The sequence below is a fragment of the Taurulus bubalis genome (assembly GCF_910589615.1).
Source record: "Taurulus bubalis genome assembly, chromosome: 5".
Classification (NCBI taxonomy): domain Eukaryota; kingdom Metazoa; phylum Chordata; class Actinopteri; order Perciformes; family Cottidae; genus Taurulus; species Taurulus bubalis.
The window spans coordinates 4,296,078-4,320,226 of record NC_136593.1 but is presented as its reverse complement, the minus strand read 5'-3'; the positions used below and the strand labels follow the sequence as shown (position 1 = coordinate 4,320,226).

Below are 24,149 nucleotides of genomic sequence, written 5' to 3'. Positions count from 1 at the left end.
TACTCTTTTACATCGCAACACCCTGGAGCGAGACCTTTTCCCCAGAGTTTGAACTCCGCTCAGGCCTGAACAGATTTAGTTTGTTTTAAGGGTGCGATCACATCGAGCATGTTGGAAAGCAAACACCAAACTCTGCAGCGTTTCCTTCTGTCGACCTATCCAACACTGAACTTGGAGGGATAATACACAATTGAGTTCAGGAAATTGTACCCAAAACTCAAGGGATTATGGGTAGAAAGACACTGGTCCTCCTGCTAGGAAAGCTGAAAAAGAAGAAAACAAAGTCGATCGATTCTGGATTCATGTTCCACCCAGTTGGAAAATATTGACTTTCAGGAAGTCTCGCGAATTGACAAGCTACCTGTGAGATTTGTGTATGAGCTGCTCTCAAGGCAATACATGTTGTTTGTATATATAATAGTTTCCCGGATTTTCAACTTGAATATATAGTAAATAGTATGTTGGTCATTTGACTGCCGTTTGTTTGATTTGTAAAACATGTCCTCGTCTGCATTTCATATCATACAAACTATTTTAGTTTTTGTGCCATTTTAGCCTTCATTTGACGGTGGTCAGTGTAGAAATTGGGGCGAGAGAGAGAAAGAAAGGTGTACGGCATGCGACAGAAGTCACGAGGCCGGAATTGAACATGGAATATTGCAGTTGTCTAACATAGCTAGCTCCTGTGTGATTGTTGGCTCATTTTCTTGACTGGGGTTAAGCTTAATCCTGGATTAAACACAAATTCAATGCTGATATCTACCGAGGAATGTCCTTAGTCCAGTCTCGGGAGAAAAGACTTGATCCTTGTCTAGGAATCCAACCTGTTCCTTCTTTAATATCCACAGGTCGAAGATCTGAACCGGACAGATCAGATCTGTGCGACGTAGCATCTTTTCCTCGTGGAGCTTCAGTGTGTCTGTAGTTTCTCTAGAACAGGTTGAACAGGCTGAGACAACCACAGGATTAACCCAACTATGTGGCATGCAGGGACTTCGAAATACTCTGCGTGTGTGTGTGTGTGTGTGTGTGTGTGTGTGTGTGTGTGTGTGTGTGTGTGTGCGCACAGCATAAGCTATTTATAATGACGCCAGTAGCGTCATCCTTTCCTCTCTTCAGGGATAAAAGCACACACACACACATATTGACATGCACTAATTTATTGGCATTAAGGATTCAAAGTGGATAAATGTTTTTTTGTTATCACCACCTGTTATTTATGGCTCAGAAAAGGGCTGAGCTGGTACTTTATTATAACGAACTGGCCCAGTATTTAGCTAGCCCAATCATATAAGTAAGGTTTGAGTGTGTGAAGCGTTTAAAGAATACACAATAGGAACTATATTTGCCCAAATACAAGAGGACCCTCTTCTGCTACACCTGTTTTAAGATAAATACTTTTTAAAGACGTATTTTGAATTAATTGTCACATTGAAATACGGATACAGTAAATGTGGTTTCCCTGTGATTTAGGGATTAAGATGCCAACCATGAACCTCAGCGTCCCGAGTCTCAACTATTGGCTTTAGCCGATGTTGTTTTACACAAATTAGCCGATCTGCTAGCAGACGTTTTCCTACTCGAAGGTTTTAAACTCTCACTTCTTGCTACAGAACACCTCGGTTAAATGTCTGAAACAAAGCAGATAATGTTGGTAGCTAAAGCAACAAGTTTGCGGACGACATGTGTTTGAATATCACACACACTCTGCCTTTGTCTCACCCTCGGTGAAAAACCAAAGGAGAGAAATATTATGAAAATGATACCGGCTTCATCGTGAAAAATATGATATGGCACACCCCTTAACATCAGCCAAACTTTAAGTTTGTCTCAACTCTTAGAACTTTATTTACATTAGGTAAATGCTGAGGGGCAATGGCTGCGTATTCACCCTTTTTCTTTTTTACACACACACACACACACACACACACACACACTCTCTCACAGACCTGGCTTGCCTCACCAATACTTCAAAACCGTAGGTTCCTCTTGTAGTACAGCTGTTGTGTTTGCCACATGAGTCTGCAGTTTCCCTTTGCTCTCATGGATTGAAACGGTTCGTTATTTTTCACCTGAATTGTTCCACGTTGTGACAGAGCGTGGAGATCTGAATACCACTCGGGGAGCCAAAAAGTAGAATAAGGTAAAAATGTCAGTGTAAACTTGCGTTTTACTGCACATATTGACACTTTCTGACGGCTTTTATTTGGCAGATTCCCGCTCCGTCATGTCTTTGTGTGATAAGTGTGCACTGGACAGAAACGGGTGCGACCAATCGCATCCCGTGATTGATGGAGCAATCAGTCGACTCGGCGATCCGGCCCGATTGCTTTATTATTGACGTAATCTTTCTGTACGTCAGAGCCGAGTCCACCGAGTAAGACTGGAAGAGGTCCCGCAAAGATCCCTCGCTCTCAGACTCCACTGCTGCTGGAAAAATCTCAACATGATGACATCATGTCTTTTTTTTTTATATTCGGTCAGTTTTATTGTTTTGCAGCCAGATTGAAATGTGATTTAGAATCGAGACCTATAACACTGATTACATGTTATGTCCTGTAGCTCGCTGATCTCACAGCCTCCCTCGGGGGCTGTTGCCTTGACACCGACTACTACTGCAAAAGGAAGGACGGACTAATTGACACGAGCACAGCTGGTGGGATGAATATCTGAAGGACTCGAAGAGGAAATAATGAAGTGTGTTCTTATTTAAGCAGCAGCCATCATGGGAAGGTCAGATCAGACACAGCTGCTTCCCTCTTAACCCCGGAGGTCCTGGGACCTCCTTTTGGGAACTACTGCGCTCGAAGAAAGTGCACCGTCCTTTGAGAAATGGTCCCCGGATTGAAACATGATGGTTGTTTTTGGCGATAAAACGGATCTGTAGTCTTTATCGGCCGATACCCAAAGCCCACGTATCGGGATTAGGACTGGGAAAAGTCATATTGGTGCATCCCCAATTTGAATGCAGCGGTTGACCTCTCAGAAACTTCTAAGCATCAGTCAGTCAGACGGGTGGTGGCGTGCTCGGTCAGATTAAACCAGATTTATAACGCACTGTGGAGAGCGCTGTCATACAGCTTCATCACTTACAGTCATCCAAGCGGCAGTTGATCAGATCGGGTTTATTGTTCTGGAGGACGTAGTTGTAAAATGTGTAGACGCTGATCTTTGAACAACCAGGGTTTAGGGATTGTTCCAAAAAAAAAAAAAAAGATGTCAAAAGCCAGTGGTGGGTTGTTTATACGAGCTGATAGCTGGAAGGTGAAATATTGACTCGTCGTGCGTCCTCAGCACCCAGCTGGTGAGCGTACATTCTGCTGCAGCTCCCTGCGTGAAGCGCTGTTGGAGCTAACTTTGGCTTCTCTCGTCCTGCTCGTGTCGCTGCTCGTGGCCCACATGGCTCGCGCGGTACCTCGCATCGGGGTCTGCGGCATTGTTCGGCCCTCTGAGGAGGATTTAGAGCTGAGAGAGAGAGGAAAGAATGCAGGGGGAAGCTCAGACTTTGATTCCAGTCTGAAGGAATAGTTTAAGCAGCCTTATCAGCTTGAAGCCTCGTGGGTTGAACAGGTGTAAATACCAGTCGGCAAGTAGAAACCTGCGCCGAGGGAATATCCCTCCTGCCATTTAAAAACAAACCTTGTCATTATATATTTGTGTTTTTTATTTTTTTACTTTTATAAATGTTGCACGCTCAGTTATGTACAATTGCGCTGAGAACATCCGCTGCTTATTTGCTTATACTGATCCTCTGAAAGTATTAATTCAATTCAATTAAGTGTAACATACTGGTGTAAATAACTTATGTTTACTTCTTCTTAAGATTGAAGTTTCATCAAGCCAGTGAAATGTAAAGAAATCCAACAGCGAGCTGCATCAGAGGTGTTAAAACATACACGCTTCTAACTGCTATTTTTTATATTTCTAATTCATTTTCCACTGCTTCGGGCCAATAAACCGATGCCTCGCGTGTTATGGATTCACAGCGTATAGAAAACTAGCATTTATAACACAGCCAGCGACAGTCTTCTACTTATTTCCTACCTATCTCGTTATTTGAGGCTTAATTATGACGATCATGGTTTAGTGCTTCTCTAGGATTCTGTTTGATTAAAGTCTAATTAAATAATTAGTGTCCCATATTATGCGTATGACCATTGTAATACAGTTTATTACGCTGTTTAGCCGGCAGCTCTGACATGAGGCTACGTTTCAAATCATTATGTATTGGTTGTTATTCATTTAAACTTAATTTCTTGATAAAGTTAAAGCCATGTTTGCATGTTTTGATCCTGGAAGCGTTTGGCAGACACTTTGCTGCCTACATGTTTACACCCAATTACAGGCTAATGGTTAGTCAATGTTTCAACATTAGAATATTTGTGGTTAAATCCTTTTTGTTTTGTTAATCGCATGTTGTTACTCCTGCCGCCCTTTTCAGTCGTCTCACCATTTCAGTTTCCGACGTGTGGTTCACTTTACAGCCTGGCACGGCGTTATAATGAAGCGGTGTTGATTTAAGTCAAAGTAAATAGATTTAAGGACTTCATCAGACCAGGGTGTTGCAATCTTGTTCCAACAGCAACTCATTTTAAAAAGGATCCTTTTCATTATATAGATGGATGCTCATCTGGATTTGTTTGTGCCGGAGTGAAATATGATGTTATTGTCAGCGTAGTCGTGAATAATGAGAACACCTACACACTCCCTACAGTAGATGAGTCATCAGATTGCCGTCGGCTTCAGGTGAGGCCAGATATTCACAGGGTCCAGTCTAAAGACTCACCACTACAACACACAATTTGACTGCCCACGTTTTATTGTGCTTGACTCCATCCTCACCGTCGATAACCGCGTCTCCACGCTCTGTGGTGAACCCTCTCTGTCCAATCGCTGCTCCCGTTACTTCATCTCGCGGGCAGACATCTGGCCTCAGGCTGCGGACCACGTGGGACCGAGAGTCCGCAAGCATGTGGCGGCCCAATGTCGGAGGAGATCAACCTAAAGGGAAAAACGAAGAGCGCGTTTAGCTGGTGAGGAAGACGACCGGAGAGCTCGTCGGTCGAGAAGCCGGAGAAGCCGGAGGAGAGCGGCGCTGACGGCAGAGCAGGGCTGCTGTCTGCGATCGGTGTTCCACGGCATGATAATGGCCTCAGTCCTGAATACCAACACGGCACAGGAACGCTGCTCTGTAGCTCTCGTTATATATACAGTGCGATGGAATAAGACACTGTTGGTGAGAGAAGGCAAACACAGACACAGCAGCAGGACGCCATGATGGAGCGTCTTAGGATCTTTGGGAAGCTTGCATTTTTTTTTACATTCAAATCACATCCTGGACTCCATGCATGTAAACCTGCGTCCTTTTGTCCACAAAATAAACTGAATTGAACTGCGATATTAAACACAGCGGGTGGTTCAGATAACTAGTCTTGATGACCGTCAATGCAGTGACAGAAAGGACTACAATGTGCATTTTCACAATGTACTTTGTCGGCTGAGTATTGTGAAGGCTTTTATGACCCCTGATAGATTACATTTTCTCTTTTTAAAATTAAATTATCCCACTTTTCTCTCGCACATCACACTGGATAGCATGAATTAATATCCAACCGTTTTATTAGGCGAGCTCTTGAATTGTGTTTTTCTTCCATAAAAGAACAGAAATGTTTTTTTTTACTCTGTTCATATTGAAACTTAATTTTTAAAATACATTTTCTATGCCATCGTTTCCACCTCTTTTCTTTATTTTGAAAGGGTGTGATTGTTTGACACTTTTACGATCTTGAACTTTCTACTTAAATCTGCTGAGCTGGAGGCAGGTTTTCACTGGCGTTTGGGTAATTGGCTCCAGGTACTGCTTCTAGTATACATTTTTATTGTGTGTTTTACTGTCTATTGTGCCGTTTTCTGGGTTTTGAAAACTGATCTTGTAAATTAGTCGCCCTTGTGTGGTCGCCTTGTGTTGTTTATGCTTTCCCGTTGTCTGAAATATCGCTCCTGTTAAGCACTTTGTGACTTATGTCTGTGAAAAGCGCGACATAAATACATTTAGCTTCCCTTCATAACTTGTTCATAAATGATGCCGGCGGTTAGAATCAATGCTTTTTAGAGAGCGTACATCTCTGGGTTCTTTTCTACACGTGGAGCTCTATTCATACGCATCTTATTGGCTGCTAGATCAGTGAAAAGCATCCTGTGAAACAGTCAGAAAAGGATTAACATGCCAACCGCAGGTATAATACCGGAATAAACTGCGGTCAACAGGTGAACCGGCTTCGATCTGCTAACTGCTGAAGCAACCGAGTCTTCAGCTTTTCAACACTTCCTCAGACAGGAAGGAGGAAGCTGTCGACACAAACCGCCTCATGAGCTCGTTGTTGGAAGTCGTCACCAGAACACGTGATGCTGAGTCCTGGCATGAGGCTCAGTTTAGGTTAACCATTTGAATTACAGCAAAGCTACTTGTGTTGAAGTTACCTTCTTAGTATTTGACTGAGAATACTTCATCAGGGCATTTTAAAACAAATTAAACTGAAGAGATTAAAAAAACCTTTGCGCCATTTAATAATGCAGGATTTTACCTTCATGAAAGATGAACATAACAACTTTGGTTTTATTCTCTAGATATCTGTTCAGCTTCCAAATAAGGACACGCATTTTATTCATAAAGAATTCAGATTTCAAACGGCAGATCAGTCAAACTTTTTTGCCAAGAATTGAGACGCAGCAGAGAGGGAAATGTCCTAGAAAATATATTTTATGGCATTTTCGCCTTGATTGAATACAGAATATAGTTTGTATTGAATGTTTAGAACCTTTTTTAACGTGTAATGATATGAAATACACAAAAACATTTTAGAAGATGGAACCAGATGTTTGACTTTGTTGTTTCATCTTTGCCTCATCACTTAAATCATTAATCGATTATCCAAATTGTTGACGATTAATTTTCTGTCTTTTGGACTAGATTTTCTGGCGGCCTATAATATTAATAGATGCCAAAAGACGAGAGTTACCGTCCCCCTCCTTCCTCCATAGAGACCACTAAAGGGACAGAGCTGAAAATAGGGGGCTGAAAATAGGCAGCTGAAATCTGTAGCTGAAACACTGTAGGAGGCCAGCACTCACCTTTCAAGGAAAGACACACACACACACACACACACACACACACACACACACACACACACACACCGTTCTGCAGGAATCCGCTCACGTGCTCCCCAATTTAAAAACCCTCTTTCTGTTTGCCAGCAGCAGCAAACGGCCTCTTTTAGAAACGGTGGCAGGAGTCCCAGCTTCAGTCGGCTGACACACACACACACACACACACACACGCACACGCACACACACTGCTCTCTCTCCATCTACAGCCTCTTCCAGACATCCACTGTAACCTGGAAAGGCTCTGCCCGTTGTAAGAAGCACACAGTTTACGTTGAGCTAAAGTAAATAAATAAGCCGTACCCCATGCAGACGATGAGGTAGCGAGACCGCTCAACGCCGTGTTGTGTCTTTCACCGCGTACATTATACATGACTTCTGGCTCAGAGAGCACGGCGGCGCTGTCCAAAATGGGTCTGTTATATTTGAACGGGAGATGTCTCCGAATTTTTTAAGCTCCGTATGTGGAGAGAGAGAGAGAGAGAGAGAGAGAGCGTCGTCCTCGAGGCCGGCGGTCCGCTCCCTGTCTCGAGAGATGGAACCACAGATTGCTCCCTAAATGCTTCGGATGGCTTAAACGGACACATTTCATGGACGTATATGGCGAATGTAATAACGTTTTAAACTGATCTGCATCATATTTTATGGTAACGTTGTCAACATTATGACATGACAATTCGGTGACAGCTAAAACACATGCGTCTTGTTTACGTCCGACTAGCAGAGTTTTGGTGAGGGTGGCTAAGAGCTGAATACGAATCACGAAGTAGATCTCAACTCTTATTGCCAAGGATTTGCGCCCCTTCAGTCATATTGAGAACGAGGGCGTTGGCGCGATGTTGCTCCCTTTTGGAACCGAGATACGACATCTCTGCAAGCTCTTTTAATTTATAATCTTTTTTTAAATTGATCTTGCAAACACTTTATACAGGAATGAAAGAAGTTGGGTTATACAGGACATTACATTCAGCTGTGAGTTTCTTGGAAGTAGTGTAACTATATACAGAGATTGCAAATACACTTAGGTATGGTATAACGGTTCAGTCAGACGGAAAAGATCCCCAAAACAACAACCACGATTCTGCGTTTTTTTTTTTACGGACATAGCGACACTCTCTCCAGAAGTCGTGAAATCCATGAGGAAACTTGGGAGGATGGAAGCAACGCGCCATGCGTGGACATCCATTGCCAATGAAACTGTGCATTGTATGACTGTATTTATTGTTTTACCACATGTTCCAGGGAAAGCTTTATTTTTGTATGACAGCTGGTTGCTCATTGCCTGTAACGGCAGGATTTGGTTGAAGAGAAGTCTATATTATGTATTCATGAACAAGGGCAGCTTTTCATTAATGATGTCTGTGCTTTAACAACAAGGACGTGCAGCTGTTATTTCAACACGTAGTCTTTGATGAACATTTGGAAGAATTGAATCCGTCTCGGTATCGGCATGTTCCCGTCTTTAGCGGACGGCATCGGGACGTCCCTACTTTGAACAGCCTGTGTGAGAACACTAAAAATACATTGTTTAAACAGATGGAGGAGCTGGCAGCGTCACCGGTGCCGTTGTCACCTTTTTTTAATTCATTGATTTTATTGATTTTTGCACAATTCAAACAATGAAATAAAAAAAATAAGCAAACATAACAGGGATAAATGAATATCACAGTGCAGGAAGAGGCAAGACGCCAACTGGGCTTATTTGATGCCTCGATGCCTTGATTTTACAAAATTACAAACATAAAATATGCAGAATAAAAATGTAATTCTGTCGAGTGGCTTGTGTTTGTGCGGTATTTGCTAAGCAATGGTAATGCTACAAGTCCCCATGAGGGAAGCAACTATAAATGTAGATGTAACGGCTAAAACAAGAAAGACATGAACACTAATGCATAAAAAACTCTTACAAAACGGCAATTAGACTTTCTTTTAGGCCATTTTTTAAAACATTTTATAGAGGGACATTTCTTTGTCAGGTGTGAAAAGTCGTTCCATCATTTATTTCCCTAAATCTAATAGAAAACGTCTCTCTTTCCCTGAAGTCTAACGAGCCTCCGCTCCTCTTTTCTCCGCTCAACAACTGTGTTAACATAACAGGTTCAGCGTGACCGATTCATTCTCTTCCCGAAACATGGAGAAGATCTCACGCCTCCCTCGGCTGCAGTCCTCCAGCGGCGTGACCAATCCTTTGACATCCAGCTTTACAAAGGAGCCTCATGCTTTTACTGTCAGTGATTATTAACACGGCTTTCACGGCTTCTTCTTTGTGTAGTTTGACCTTTGACCTTGCACTTGACTCGTGGGGCTTTGGCCTTCTGACGTTGATCCTGTTGCTCTTTGATCTGTACAGTAATACATTACTGAATTTACTTCATTACTACTTTCCGTATTCCTACAGTAAAGCTTCTGTATTGCATCACCCCTTGCCCACCATTCACAGCATTTCTTACTTCCTGCTGTCCTTGTTATGGTTTGCTTCCTAATTTGCTGCTGTGGTTATGAATTGCATGCTAATGTCGGCATGTGAACCTGGTTTATTTGTCCGTTTTCCTTTTCTATTATGGCATGTCTTTTACCCGTGTATATCTATGTCTTTTGTATTTATCAATCCTGTATTTAGCCAGGAAGGTCCCTTTTTTAAAGATACACCATCTCTCCTTCTAGGAGTCCTTGAAATAAGCAATTGTATATTTCAAAGTAATATATATTCTTTCTTTTTGGACGAACACGATTTATCTAATGTGCAAAAGTATTCATCGTATTTTATTTTGATTCACTTAAAATATACAATCGTTCACTTCCAGGACTCCCTAGATAGAAGAAGAGATGGTGTATCTTTAAAGGGACCTTCCTGGCTATTAATACATTAAGAAATATAAAAGACATGACATAATAAAAAAGGAAAACGAAGGTTTAGTTTGTTCACGTGTAGACTGAGCTGTGATATAAACCATTATAGTTTACATCACTTTGAATGGTATTCAAGGTGATATTATGTGAAGTATTTTGCGCGTATAAGTACTTCCTTTAGCTCCATATGACTGGATGTTTTGTTCTTTAGGGTTGGGCATAACTGCTTTTTTAAGGTTGGGCATTGCTGCTCTGCTTCAGTGTTTTCTGATGCATTCAGGATCAAACCTCTGGTAGGAAATATGTCCTGACTGGCCCGAGATTCTCAGTGTGACAGAGGAAAGTCGTCTTATCTCGTATGTTAAAGAGCGGAGCTGTTCTGACCTGTGAAGACTTCCCAGCAGGACACATTTATCGTGCAACTATTCTGCACACGTCTTGGATAATGAAGAGATACCGGACGTCAAAGTGTCTTGATAGATATTCATCACAGGATAAGAGGATGCTTATCGAAGCGTCTTCTGAATCTTGTGCGGTCTGAATTAATCCAATCAAATTAGTTTTTTCCAAAGTTAGAGCCCTATTGGTATGGGACCAGTACCAACAAGGGAAAATCATCGCCCCCGGTGCATCGCATAGAGGGCGCTTTCCCCTGGAAGGGGCTGCGTGACATCATTTAAAGAGACATGGCGGATAAAATACATATCTTGCAAAAATATGTTGCGACCCCTAATCATAATTTGTTTTTTTTTCAATGAAATATGAGGATGAAGATTGTTTCATTCCCTCTAATATCACGGATCATATCGGTCAAAATCATCCAGCCAGAAAAGTTTAGCATCCTCATGTTACAAATTACTGGAGGCACACATGCACCAGAATGTCAACAAAGCAAGGAGGACAACACACAAAAAGGAAACGCAACTTTGTTGTCCGCTCAGGTCCACGTTACTCCCCCATATCTTTGCATAGCTAATAGTTGTTTTCTGCTTCAGTAATCCTCTGATGGTCGTTTAGAGAACCTTTTTTAAGACCAATGACCTCAGTGTGAACTCCTGCGAGTGATTGTGAGAGATTTGATGAATACGGGCCCGGAGTTAATCTGCCAGCTGACTACTAATATCCATCTATGAACCTGTGTGTGTGTGTGTGTGTGTGTGTGTGTGTGTGTGTGTGTGTGTGTGTGTGTGTGCAGCGCGGTCCAACCAGGCTGGTGTCATGAGTTTGAACTGCTGACTGGTTAAGTGGTTGTCGTCGCCCGTTAGCTGCAAGCCGACGTTCCTGCCGCCGTTTTTCGGAGGCTGAGGTCAAATTAACATCCAAACACAAGTGCATGGCATTCATTTAGCTGACTCTAATGAGGGAGGGGAGATGGAGAGTGTGTGTGTGTGTGTGTGTGTGTGTGTGTGTGTGTGTGTGTGTGTGTGTGTGTCAGAGAGCAATAAAGGGACGCAGTGTTTCCCAGAGAAATGTTCTGTTGGTGGGTGGAAGTGGTGCAGGAATGTTGATGGTCACAAATGTAGATCAGTTTGAAAAGTGGTGCATTTGTGTGACGTAATTCTTTTTTTTTTTTTCTTTTTTTTTCGTCTTGAGGGTGAAGGCAAACACATACATCTTCAGAGTTTCTCACCAGCACTTGAACTTCTGACCAGCAGACTTTCTTTTTTTTTTTAAATGATTGAACATTGCCACCTGAGAATAACAATTATGTAACTTGTTGTTACATAATTGTTAATGGGGATGGAGATTAATCACTAATGGCTGCAGGAGAGAAACGTCTGGATTACTGTGGCTGTGGAAACTCAGACAGATAGACGTGTAGAAATGCAACTATTTTGATAATTTATATTTTGTAGTCAAAAATATTTGGTTGATATGATAATAAGTTTGCGTAAGGCCTAAATACTGAATGTGAAGATCAGACTTTGCTCTCACATGTTTTGACCCGGTACTTCTTATAGTTGACCTGCTTCACCTGTGACCTGCTGTCCTAACTGGAGTTGTCCACACGGGGTTCTTGTATAATAAATGAAGACGTGAGTCGTCATAAACCAGAACGGCTCTTTGTCTCTTCCTTTTTTTACAATTCTCTCTTCAGAGACAGTAGCTAGCTGTGAGGCGTTGGCATGTGGCAGTCGTGTTCACCAGCTGACTGAACAAGGAAAGAATTTCTTTCCCCTCTCACTCTTTGTCTGTCGCTCTCTCTCACACACACACACAAACACACACACAGAGGGAATCTCAGCCATTGTCCATGGTGAGTGTGTCAGTAAGTCAAACAATCAGGCAGTCTGTGATCCGCTAAGTTGTGTCTACGTTTCACGAAATCGTAAAAAAACCTCTTAATGTTGGTTCAGATACGAGTCACCTTTTAACCAATGAATCGGTCGTTCATTCACACATGCTTGTGAGTGAGCAGTCAGCCACTTAGCAGTCATTTTGGAGAGTGTTGTGACTTCAAAACACTCGAGACTGAAGTGCGTCTGGACTGTGGCCGGTCGGCGCTTCGTCATCAGCTGGGATTAATGCAGAGTGAGAAAATGTCCGTCCGTCTGTCTGCTCTGCTGATGAACAATGTCGCATCAGCACTCACTATCTTTTAGCCGGCCGTAACTTTGGGGTTAGTGCTGAATCACAGTTGCTTAATTTCCTCATTGTTTTGGGGAACTGAAAGGGACTTCCTGCACGGTTCGTACCGTGAGGTTTAAGTGTTTTTAAACAAGTTTGAGAGGATTGAATGCCGGCTGAGATCAGCCAAAGAACTGTAACCGACAGAACGATACGGAGAGGTCGTTCACCGGTCCTCTGGATTGAAGAGGAGCCTGGGAAATAAACTGCGGGGACCAGGGTCTAAACTCATTTCTGGGGACATTTCACCTCCCCAAAAAAGGCCGTGGTGCAGGGGTCGTTCTCTCTGAAAGTACGGGGTGACCGTCGCCAATTAGTTGCAGCTGCTCCAACTCGAGTACGGCTTCGCTCACAAAGCAAGGATTACTCTCTTTGTTTGCTAACGTTAAAGGTAAAGTTAGGGCTGTTAAAACCAGACGGAGCCGAGGAGCGGTAGAAAAGATTAGCCGCGCGTCTATGCACTGAATAAGAGACGGAAATAAGTTGTTTTCTGATTGTTTCGCTGCTTAATTAAAGCTCATAAATGATAAATATCAAACACTCAACAGATGATCTACTGTGGAGACGGACGCCCTTAGTTTAATTTTCCTCCTCCACATGTCATTCATTACATCATTACATAAATCTCTAAATCAGCAGTGAATGTCGTCGGAGACAAAACCAAAGTTTTTTTAAAAGATTTTCGTTTGATCCCGTGACCACCAGCATCTCTTCTCATACGTCAGCGGACCACGACCTGAAGGAACCATTTTAGTCCCATTTTTAAAAAGCAGTTGTGGGGTTAAACTACCAGGAATTCATGGTGGACATGCGGCTTTTGTAAAGCATTAGAAAGGACCGTGCAGTTGTTTTTGTTTTTCTTCAGTTGTACTATAAATTCCATGTAAATGAGCGAGATAATGACTCGCCGGATGCCGTCAGTCTAAACTTTAATGTGTAATGTTCGCGTCAGCCTCTGCATTGAGACCCCTGCTGTGCCGGCACAGTGGTCCCATTCACCACTGCACAAGGCTTTAGTGTTGCTTTTACGTTCACCGATGCCGTCACACATTTTGACTTATTGGCTCCGGCGCGTCGCCGATGAAGCTGTGAAACGAGCAAATGTCAAAAATGATTTAATGAATGGAGACGTGGCGACTTTCACTGGGCTGAGACTAAACAGTCTGCTGCTCGCAGGTAGATGACGTCATGTCTTCTCTCTGTGTGTGTGCGAGAGAGAGAGTGTGAGAGAGAGAAACACACACACACACACACTAGGTATAAGTGTTTGAGAGCCATATGTGAGGTATGTGACGCATACTGTGTGTGTGTGTGTGTGTGTGTTGTTGCTGGGTGAAAAGCTCTATAGTTAGGTCCCTCCCTCCCCGTCTCAAGGTTACCATGGGGACAGGAGGTAAGAGTGTGTGTGTGTGTGTGTGTGTGTGTGTGTGTGTGTGTGTGTGTGTGTGTGTGTGTGTGTATATATATTTATATCTGATCATGATCTGTGAATTGGTAGCTTTTCCGTAGCACACCTGCAAACGGCTGAGTCGAACAGTCTCGACATCTTTTTATTTCTCTGTCGTCTTCCTCCTTTAGTCCCTCCTCCCTCTGTTCGGTGTTCAGTCTCTCTCTCTCTCTCTCTCTCTCTCTCTCTCTCTCTCTCTCTCTCTCTCTGGTAGATCGACATTGGTTTTCAGTCGTGTCGGAGAGCTCAGAGCTGATGAATGAAACTCCTGGAACGACAGAGAGACAGGCCTCAGGCATCCAGATCAGATCGCAAACTGTGTGTGTGTGTGTGTGTGTGTGTGTGTGTGTGTGTGTGTGTAATTTATACCTTCATGTGTCTGCGTGTTCATGCTTGTGTTTGTTTGTGTGTTCTGTTTGTGTTCTTCTCAGATTTTCTTTTGTCTGTACATGTGCAGTTGTTTTGCTTTTTTATTTGCGTGCGTGCATGTTCAGTTTCCTGTGTGTGTGTGTGTGTGTGTGTGTGTGTGTGTGTGTGTGTGTGCATATCATTTCATTGTCTGTGAATAGATCATTGATTTCAGCATTTGCTTTCAAAATGTTTTGTGAATGGAAGCGTTGATTCTTTCCGTTTGTTTTACTGACGTGGTTGTTGTTGTCGTCGTTGTGTATTCGTGCATTGTGACTCTTAAATGATGTCATGTTGCTGTATTGTCAGTGTTGTTGTGTACTTCTGGGCAGTAGAACTACAGTATAGCCTCAGGATTAAATGATCAACAACCTGCTGACGGGAGGAGTGTAAAGAAAGAACCCATGCAGTCAAGTCTTTGGAACAAATATTATTATTATTATTAAGCCGAGTGTTTAATGGGTAGAAAGAAACAAACATGTCTTGTGCGGCAAAGCAGAAAAAAGTAATGGATTTTTTTGGTGTATGTGTCGGTGATGAAAGATCTTCGGTGTCTGACTTGATCAATATCAATATATTGTCATGAATGTGTTTGTAGCTACATCGATGACGTGGATCCCAGGATGGCGATGCTGGTAGTCGCAGACTGAAATATCGGTCATGAAATCGACTTTGCTGATCCCTGGACTTTCAGGGCAAATTTCCCTTTTGTCCAAAACTTAGGTTTACGACCAAATACCTGCAAAACTAATGACGTTCCCATCACCCTCGGCTGTACTTTGTGTTTAGCACTAATCAGCTAAATGTTTGCTAAACTAAGGTAAATATTCCACCCGCTGGTCGAGTAAAGCCTCGTAGAGCTGCGAGAGCGGCTGTAGACTCTTAATATGAGAGCCAGGGCCGTGTGGCCTAAAATGAATACCATGGTGCAACTTTGACTCGCGTACTGTAACTGTATGTGTCGCTGTATATTTGTTTTCCTTGAACGTCACTATAAATACTTTTGAAAGGGCAGAGCACTGGCAGGGCAACGGCATGGCAGAATTTCAACCATCCCGAAATCAATTTAAGTCAGAAAATCTGTGTTTTGGTTATCGTCAGAAAACGCACAATTCAAATGAAGAGGAAATCAATTATTTATTAATTATTCGATTTCAAGAAATGTTGGCATTAGCAGTTTTAATTATGTATGATAAGCTGCTTATTTTAGTCAGTTGAACCGGTCATAATTCCCTCTCTAATATATATTTTGTATTGCTGTGAAAACGTCTCCTTCCAACAATTATATGTATTCAAGTTTCTCACCAAGAACTACATTTTTAATACTTTTTGGAGCTTGAATGCACGATGCTAGTCAAGCCATATTCTGTTACCGTTGTCTTTTAAGCTACGACAGATGGTATTATTAATATTATTATTGTGTCTGAGCATTGGTCGGCTGAAATGATCACGAATACGATGCGTAGTTTGAACATCAGCATGGATGCCTGTGAGATTTCATAAAGAGCTGCAGCTGAATGTCGACTGTCATTCTGTATTGTACATTTTTCTCTCCCTTCATTCTGTGTTTTAAACTTGACTACTTAATTACAACAGTCTGTCCATGTGTGTTTAGTTTACTTGTTTCTAACTGTGTGTGTGTGTGTGTGTGTGTGTGTGTGTGTGTGTGTGTGTGTGTGTGTGTGTGTGTGTGTGTGTGTGCAGTTCTACCTGCAGGACACTAAAAGCAGCAACGGCACGTTCATCAACAGCCAGCGGTTGAGTCGCGGCTCGGAGGAGAGTCCGCCCTGCGAGGTCCTCTCCGGTGACATCATTCAGTTCGGCGTCGACGTCACTGAGAACACACGCAAAGGTACATGCGGACTACACCACCATAATATATTCACATTCTAGTCATTTTAGTGCACAAACACGGTTGATATTTAACAATTTGTTGGACGCTGAGAGAAAAGATGGCGAGGTAGAACGGGGATGTTTCTTTCCTTCCTCTATCGGCCTCGTTGAGTTGGTAACGCACACACAACCCTCAAATAATTACACTCGGCTAACCTTTAAGGGCGCCTTAAGGCGCATTTTGCTAAGGTCATAGACTTCATGCTGTCCGCATACAAAGTGCAGAGCAGATATTTGGGTCAGCATAATTAATTCTGGAGTCCCAAAGCGCATTCAACCTCCGTCCATGCGAGACTGACTGCAGGTTAATCTGAACATCGCGGTCTGACAACCGCTTATCCGCTCAGGTACACAAGGTAAAATTAGCACCACATATATTTAAGTTGAGGTAATGAACAAATGAAGCCTTGAGTGTTGGCAGATTTTAGCTGTTCAACTGCAAATCATGTGCTTTGAATTCATGCATCCTTATGTTCTGGGCAGCCATTGGTTTCCATGCATTTGCAGTATTAAGATTAATTTCCAGTCGTCCATCACAATGAATATCAGGTCCATTTTTGTCAGTTAGCACGTTGTTTTGAGGTCAAGCTGTGCGGAGCTGTCGTATGGGTTTACCTCAAAAAAGATAAAGTAAGCAGACGTAACATTAACTATAATATAAATGTATAGATTGCACAACTCAAGCACGTTTCTAGAGACTGCAAATTATTTTTCATTCTGAATGGAAGCAAGATTTACCAGTTTATTAGCAGCATGTTTTGCCAAATAGTGAGTTAATTCTGAGATTTTGAAAGTCGTAAAAGAACAATGTTGTGAGCATATTGTGATGGAACTGGTAACCAGTGCTGAGGTGCATTAACATGCTGGTTGTCTCTGTGTTTGCAGTCACCCATGGCTGCATCGTGTCCACAATCAAACTCTTCCTACCTGATGGGATGGAGGCACGCCGGCGAAGCGAGTAAGCGCTCTCATTGGTTCACGCTCTTCATGGCGCTTTCATATCGAGGTTCTGTTTGAAAAAAAAAAAATTACAAAAGTTCTCCATTGTGAGACTTTGCTCAGTCATAATGAAACAGAGACTGATGGTTTCAATTCATGAGATCTCTGGTTACTATCAAGGATGCGGTTACTGCCTGTCTGACACACACACACACACACACACACACACACACACACACACACACACACACACACACTTCTGCTTGCATAGTGATGTGATTAGTGTCAGTCTAGTTGTTGATGAGGACAGCCATTTTGTTAACGAGCTTTTTTGTGTGTGTGTGTGTGTGTGTGTGTATGTGTGTGTGTGCGCGTGTGTGTGTGTGTGTGTGTGTGTGCGTGTTTCTTCATCTTTGTGATCCGCCACACATTCTTAGTGTTGGTCAAACGGTCTTTTGATGTTTACATGAATTCATGCTGAGTGTTGGAGAATGAAGCATATTGTGTTTACAAAGTGTGTGTGTGTGTGTGTGTGTGCAGTTCAATGGGCCGTAGCAAACCAGCAGCTGACCCAGCATGGAGCTTCCTTCTGTCCTGGGAGTTCCACCTGTGTGCATCTTTGAGTTTGTGATTGGTTACTGTGTGTGTGTGTGAGATGCCGGTTCGTGGGCAGTGCCATCTGCTGCCTTCCTCCAGCTTTTAGTCTGGAGAACACAGACGAGCATCCTGACCTGCATGGAAACAGACTGCAGACGAAGAGCTCTCTGTCTGTGTTGGCAAATCAAGAGTTGATTTAAAAAAAATTCATACGAACGCTTAGATGTTTCAGAAACCGTCTTATTATTAATCTCTGTTCTTGGTCTCTACCAACTCCTGAGGGGGGAGGAAATAAAAGAATCAGTCTCTTAAGATGCTAAATGCTCCACTTTGTCTCTTAACTGTGGGTTTCTAGAAACTACATCATGAGTGAAACAAACTAAATGAACCTTTTGAGCCAAACAATGAGCTGAAACTCCCTAAAAAGCATCCTCTGCTCACTTCCGCTTCGATTACCTTAAATCTACAACACATCGTGAAGGTAAAGCTCACATTTAAAGAGACATATTTATGAAGCATGAATGTCTTGGTCACTGATAGTTAACCACTTTCTACCTTGAGTAGAGTCCTGCAGAATACAGCAGACTTCTCTGGCTTGGCTTCTTTTTGACGTTTGTTATATAATTGTCGACTAGGAAAGCCGTTTAGTTCGTGAACTTGGCTGAATGCTTCATTCCCTCTTTGTGATGTCACTGGGTCGAATTACAGTTAATGTAATCGTCATAAAATCTAATTATTAGTCTTTCTCTTCTCCATCATTGTATTCTGTGCATCTCTCTCTCACACACACACTCCCACTCACACAGAGAGAGAGACAGATTTATTAATAGCTTCTTCCTGCATGTTGCCACCTGGAAGCCTGCCAACACGGCTTCATGCAGTCTTGTGTTTTAAATTACATTATTGTCATTATTCTGTGTGCACCCGTATTTATACATTAGACCAAATCTGTGACCTTTTTGAAAACCTGATTCAATGTTATGTTTCATTACTGTGATTGTGAAAAACACAAAAGAAAAGTTTGATTCAATTACCTTTTTGAGCTTTACCGTAAAGTCTGTGAGATAAGATAAAACTTTATTGATCCCGAAGGAAATTCTTGTGCCAGAGTACTACAATAGACTACAAATTTGAGCAATGGAATAATAATTATTAGGTGTGAAAGAAGTAATACTGACATAGAATGGCAATAAGAGTAAGGTAAATAAGTAATAGAAAAGGTCAATTACAACAGCAAAGAGTAAAAGTGTATAAGAAGTAATACAAACGCATAATACATTAATTCAATAATAATATTCTCATGAGTTTAAACATGAAGTTGAAAACGTGTGGATTCAGGGTTTATTTAAATAGCTGCAGTCGTAGCTCCCTGGAGCCACTTCTATTACATTTAGTTTAAAAACAAAACACATTATTGTGTTTGCCATCTGACGTGAAACACCTGCTGTGACATCACCGATGAAAGTGTCACTAGAGAAGTAAAAAAATAACTAAAAGCACGCAGCTTTCTGCCTCCGTGTGATTCAGCGCTGAGTCACATCACCGCTATTAATGCAGAACAACACGACAACCATAAAAGTCACACACACGTTGGAGCAAGTTGTGCGTTAAACCTCCGACTCTGCTTCATGAGAGACGTCTCGCTCGTCCAGTTTCTGCACAGGAAACATTCCTCTTCTACCGGAACGATGAAGCATTCAAGTAAAACCTGGTTGGTGTAACCGCCATTGTCGTTTATCTCCAGTCACTTTTGTTCATGACAATAGCTCTCTTTTGTTTCCCTTATCAGCCTGTTGACACACACACACACACACACACACACACACACACACATATACATACGCACACACACACGCAGGTTGAGTGGTTAGCGTTGCTGTTTCATTTTCAGAACCGCTTTGCTCTCCCTGCTGATTGGCGCTTTTGAAGGCCAGCTTGTAGATTGTTGACTCCGCCCCCTCGTGCAACGCCAGGTTAGTTATCCAGCATACCTTTTTTAGCCTCCCACAGACCATAAAGACAGGGAAGAGTCATAGCCGGAGAGAGAGAGTTCTTTTCTCACAGTGTGAGCGCCAGAGTGGGCGGAGCTACAGTAGGTTGCACAAGTTTTAAAGAAGGAAAAGAAATCAGCTGCTTTGCTCCGAGGAGGAGGAGCAAAGAGTTGGAAGAAAGAAAGTTTGTGTTTTATGGGATGACTTCACTCGATGCTCTGGAAAAGTAGAGAAGTATCAGCTGCTCGGTTTGACACTGGGAGAGAAAAGGAAGCGGGGAGGACGGATCTATTTTCTCACGGGGGGAGTCAGGCTGAGAGAGAGAGAGGGGCCGAGCGGTGACCTTTGGCCGAGCGGTGACCTTTGTCCAGTGACAAATCATCACCTGACGCACGGAGGAGGAGCCGACAGGTAACGTCTCTGTTGTCCCGACTCTGAACCGGGACTCTTTAAAACCCTTTTTGTTTAAATAGAGGCTCAAACTGTTGCTTGTGTCTGTTGTTTGTTTGTTTGTTTGTTTGTTTGTTTGTTGTTTAAAGGGCCGTGCAGTCACAACATGAAGCCAAGTCTGAAGTGATTTATTTGTTGTTGCTTTGAGGACAAACACACACAGAAGTTGTGTCTTGTGTTCAGATGCCTGTTGGCTTTATGCCTTCTGTCTGCAGATGAAAGCATATTTTACTCCTTTTGAGTTTCTTATACAGGAGTTATTGTTGTTGTTTTATAACCGGGCTGTTGCTTTTATAATAATACTATCATATGATACTAAAACGTACGTTTTGGTATCATCTGTTCAGCTTTACCTCACGATTATTATTTTTTAATATGACGGTTCATTTAGCCAAAAATAATTATAAAAAACGTGCCGTAGATTATTTAAATCACAGTATGTCATGGCAACCTTTCCCTGAACTGAGGAATCAGTATTTTTGGACTTGAAGTGGTTCATGACATGGATTATTTCATCACTGGAGCAACACACAGTTAAATAATAATCCCTTGCAAATGTGTTATTAATGTAAGTGTGCAGAAGAAACGCTCACTACTTAAAATCTTAATTCTCCATATATTGTGTCAGTGGATCCCAAATGTTTTCCAAGAGCAATCGTGTACCTTTTTGATATTGTAAGTCATCTTTGTTATATCTTAATTCATCACTTCACGCTTACAATGATATGAAGCTGTATGCTCTCGATTTGAGAAGCTGAAAATACCAAATGTTTTTTCATTTTTCCTTTATGAATTGTTCATTATTTTATTAATCGATTGTCAAAGTATTGATCCACCAATGTTCTCAGCACTATTATTACTAACGATCTTTTAAGAAACAAAGGCTGGTCAAATACAACACTATGCAATGTGACGTTTATTTCAGGAACTATTCAAGAATAAAAGAAGAGAGTTTGTGGCGAGACGTGAAGCCGGCTTTTGGTCCTCGGCCGTCGTAGAATAATAATAAATAATGATATTTTGTATTTCTATAGCGCTTTAAAAGGTAAACAAGGCATTAAAAACAAACAATAGAAGCAACAACAATGTACACAAAGATGAAATAACAGTAAGAAACAAAACAAAAACTCTCACTCACTGCGACTACAGACATGTTTCAGTCAACGCGTTTGAGATGGAAACTACTGCCCGTGTTTTCCATCCCCGGTCTCTGCTGGACTGCATGCAAAACACACTGGGATGCATCAGATGTGGATGACTGATTCCTGTGTGTGTGTGTGTGTGTGTGTGTCTGTGGACTTGATGTTCTCGTGAGTCTCAGTTGAAGAGCTGTGAATTTAGGTCATGTTCTCTCTTTTTTGGAGAGTGCTTGTTTGTTTATTTGAGGACATAAAAGGAGTGATGGTTGATGCAGATGGAGTCTGTGAGCAGCTGCTCTGTGGAGCTTTAAAGAAGTTTGAGCTTCATGCGACACAAGATCTGCAGCCAGACCGGAACCGGGAAGGTCGTGGTCTCGATCCCGGAGGCTTTCAGACCTGACGCCTGATAACGGCAAGAAATACACAGAAATTCACAGAAATAATCACGATAAATTATATTATTATCAGTTAAAGACCATTTTATGTCTCTTGATATAATGTCACAATGATGCAAGTACACTCTCTTTAATAAGCAGTACATGTTGAATTATATTGCAATTAGAATGTGACAAAAACTGCACAAACAAAGCCATAAATAACATTTATTAACATCTGAAATGAAGGTATTACAAAATGTAAACCGTACTTTAGTGTTTCATTATTTGGTACAAAATGTATCCAAAACACTGGCAACGAGGAATAATGGATAATATCAAGAATAAATATTTAAAAAAAAAGAAAGTATAATCATACCCTCTAACCTAAAAAGGCAATCTGGATTGAATTGACATCAAACACTATTACTAAGCTTGTTTACCAGATATTTAGCCCAGACAACAGAGTTGACATCTTTATAAATTTCGGCTCTTTATCCTCACATGTTGAGTAAAAGGTTGTTGATGATTTTATGTAAACAAACGCGGGCGGGGGGTCAGCCCAACTGATCGAGGTCTTGCGCAATATGTTCGTAGCGTAGCAATGATCACGGTCTCGTGCATATGTAGAAGGATAAGTCCAGGATGTAATCGTGAGCTCAGCCACGTTCAGTTGGTGTGCAGGTGTTTATTTTTAGGGTAGTTTGATTTATTTTCCTCCACCTGCATCCCATAAAGTTGCAGATGTGTGCTAAATAGTTCAACTTGTTGTTAAGCATAATGTTGACATGGCTCCCTGATTAACAAGAAGATACAAAAGTCACCTCCTCTCAAAAAGGTTGCCGACCCCGACGATGGCGTTAAATAAAAGGTGACATCATCATCAAAGTTATTACAGTTCATCCTGTGGGAGAACTTTAATAATACATAAATCTCATTATGGATGTGGAGCCTCCTGCTGTGATGGAGATGTTTTGAGTCAACATTATGCCCAGCGACCGGCGCCGCGAATTTAAAGCGGAGGCGTTCGCTGTGAAAGAATGAAATTCAGCAAAAACAGATTGTTGGAGCGACGCAGAAGGACGGATGCATTAAAGACGAGGGGCCTCAGTGTGGCAGACAAAAGAGCACGGCATTATAAGAGCTTCATATCTGGTATGCATTGAAAATGAATTAATTAAAAATGTCTGGAGTCTAGAAAAGGGTTAAATCTCACCGTGTGTGTTCTCGTTTTATTCAGTGACAGTTTCTCTGTAAAGTTTTAATAACCCTTTTGCAAAGTATACTGCATGCATTTTTAAATATCATTTAGCAGCTCACCGAGACGTATTAAAGAGGATACAAGATTTAAAGTCTGTAAATCTGTAAGGCGACATGTTTAGAGGGATTATTTCCTGGTGGAGACTTTAAATTCTTCCCGGGCGGCGGCGGCGCTCGGCGTGATGAAAACGCTGCACTCGGCACAATCCGTCCGTGGTCAGGTTTCCCGTGATGGACGATGTCGCTCGCTGGAAGCTACGCGTCGCCCTGAAGGGGAAGAGCAGCCGACGCCTGCAGAGACGCTGCGCTAGAACCTCGATGCTGCTAACATGTCGACAAACAGTCCTTGTTGTTGATTGTTTTATTCTTCCAGCGTCTTTTATCAAAGTCCGCTAAACTTTGGCCTTGAGCTCAAAGCAGCCATCAACAATAACACCTCAACCCTTTGTTCTCCATCTCCGGCTTCCTTTATTAATCCATATAAACTGCCAGGATTTCACTTTACTTCACCGCCTTTAGTCGAATTGTTTCTCAAATTTAAACTAATTTGAGGTTATAACAACCAGGATTAAGTTGCACCAGCTGTTGGTTAATCCATGACTGTTTTGTGTGTCAAGATTGTCTAAATATGTATAAACTCCCAGCTAATCTCAAACCAGGGATTTGCTAAATCTGGTCGCTTTGTTAACGCTTAATCATTTAAGTGTAAATCATCGACAACCTCCATAAATATAGCGACTAAGGAACCAAGTCAGACGTCATCTGACCATCAGTGGTTTTATTTACAGGGTTAATACGGTCATGGAAAACCTGGAAATTTGAAAAAAAATAAAATTCCTAAAGTTTTGGAAAATTCATGGAAATTTATCATATTCATGTCGTTCATTTACGCTGAGTTTGAAATAATGAATATGCTTTTAAAAGAAAGACGCTCAGAATACAAGCAGGCGTACGCTCTCGTTCTCATTGTTTAGTTTAAATACTACATCTTCTCACTTTTTCATGTTTA

General features: G+C 41.9%; 1 protein-coding gene across 1 annotated transcript in view; it reads left to right on the top strand.

The window, feature by feature from the left end:
* Positions 1 to 24,149, top strand: part of slmapa (sarcolemma associated protein a) — a 50,182-nt gene that overhangs the window by 429 nt on the left and 25,604 nt on the right. The window contains exons 2-3 of the mRNA XM_079217782.1: positions 16,202 to 16,349; positions 17,276 to 17,348. Coding sequence (XP_079073908.1) covers positions 16,202 to 16,349; positions 17,276 to 17,348 — 221 coding nt within the window. The remainder of the gene's footprint in view (positions 1 to 16,201; positions 16,350 to 17,275; positions 17,349 to 24,149) is intronic.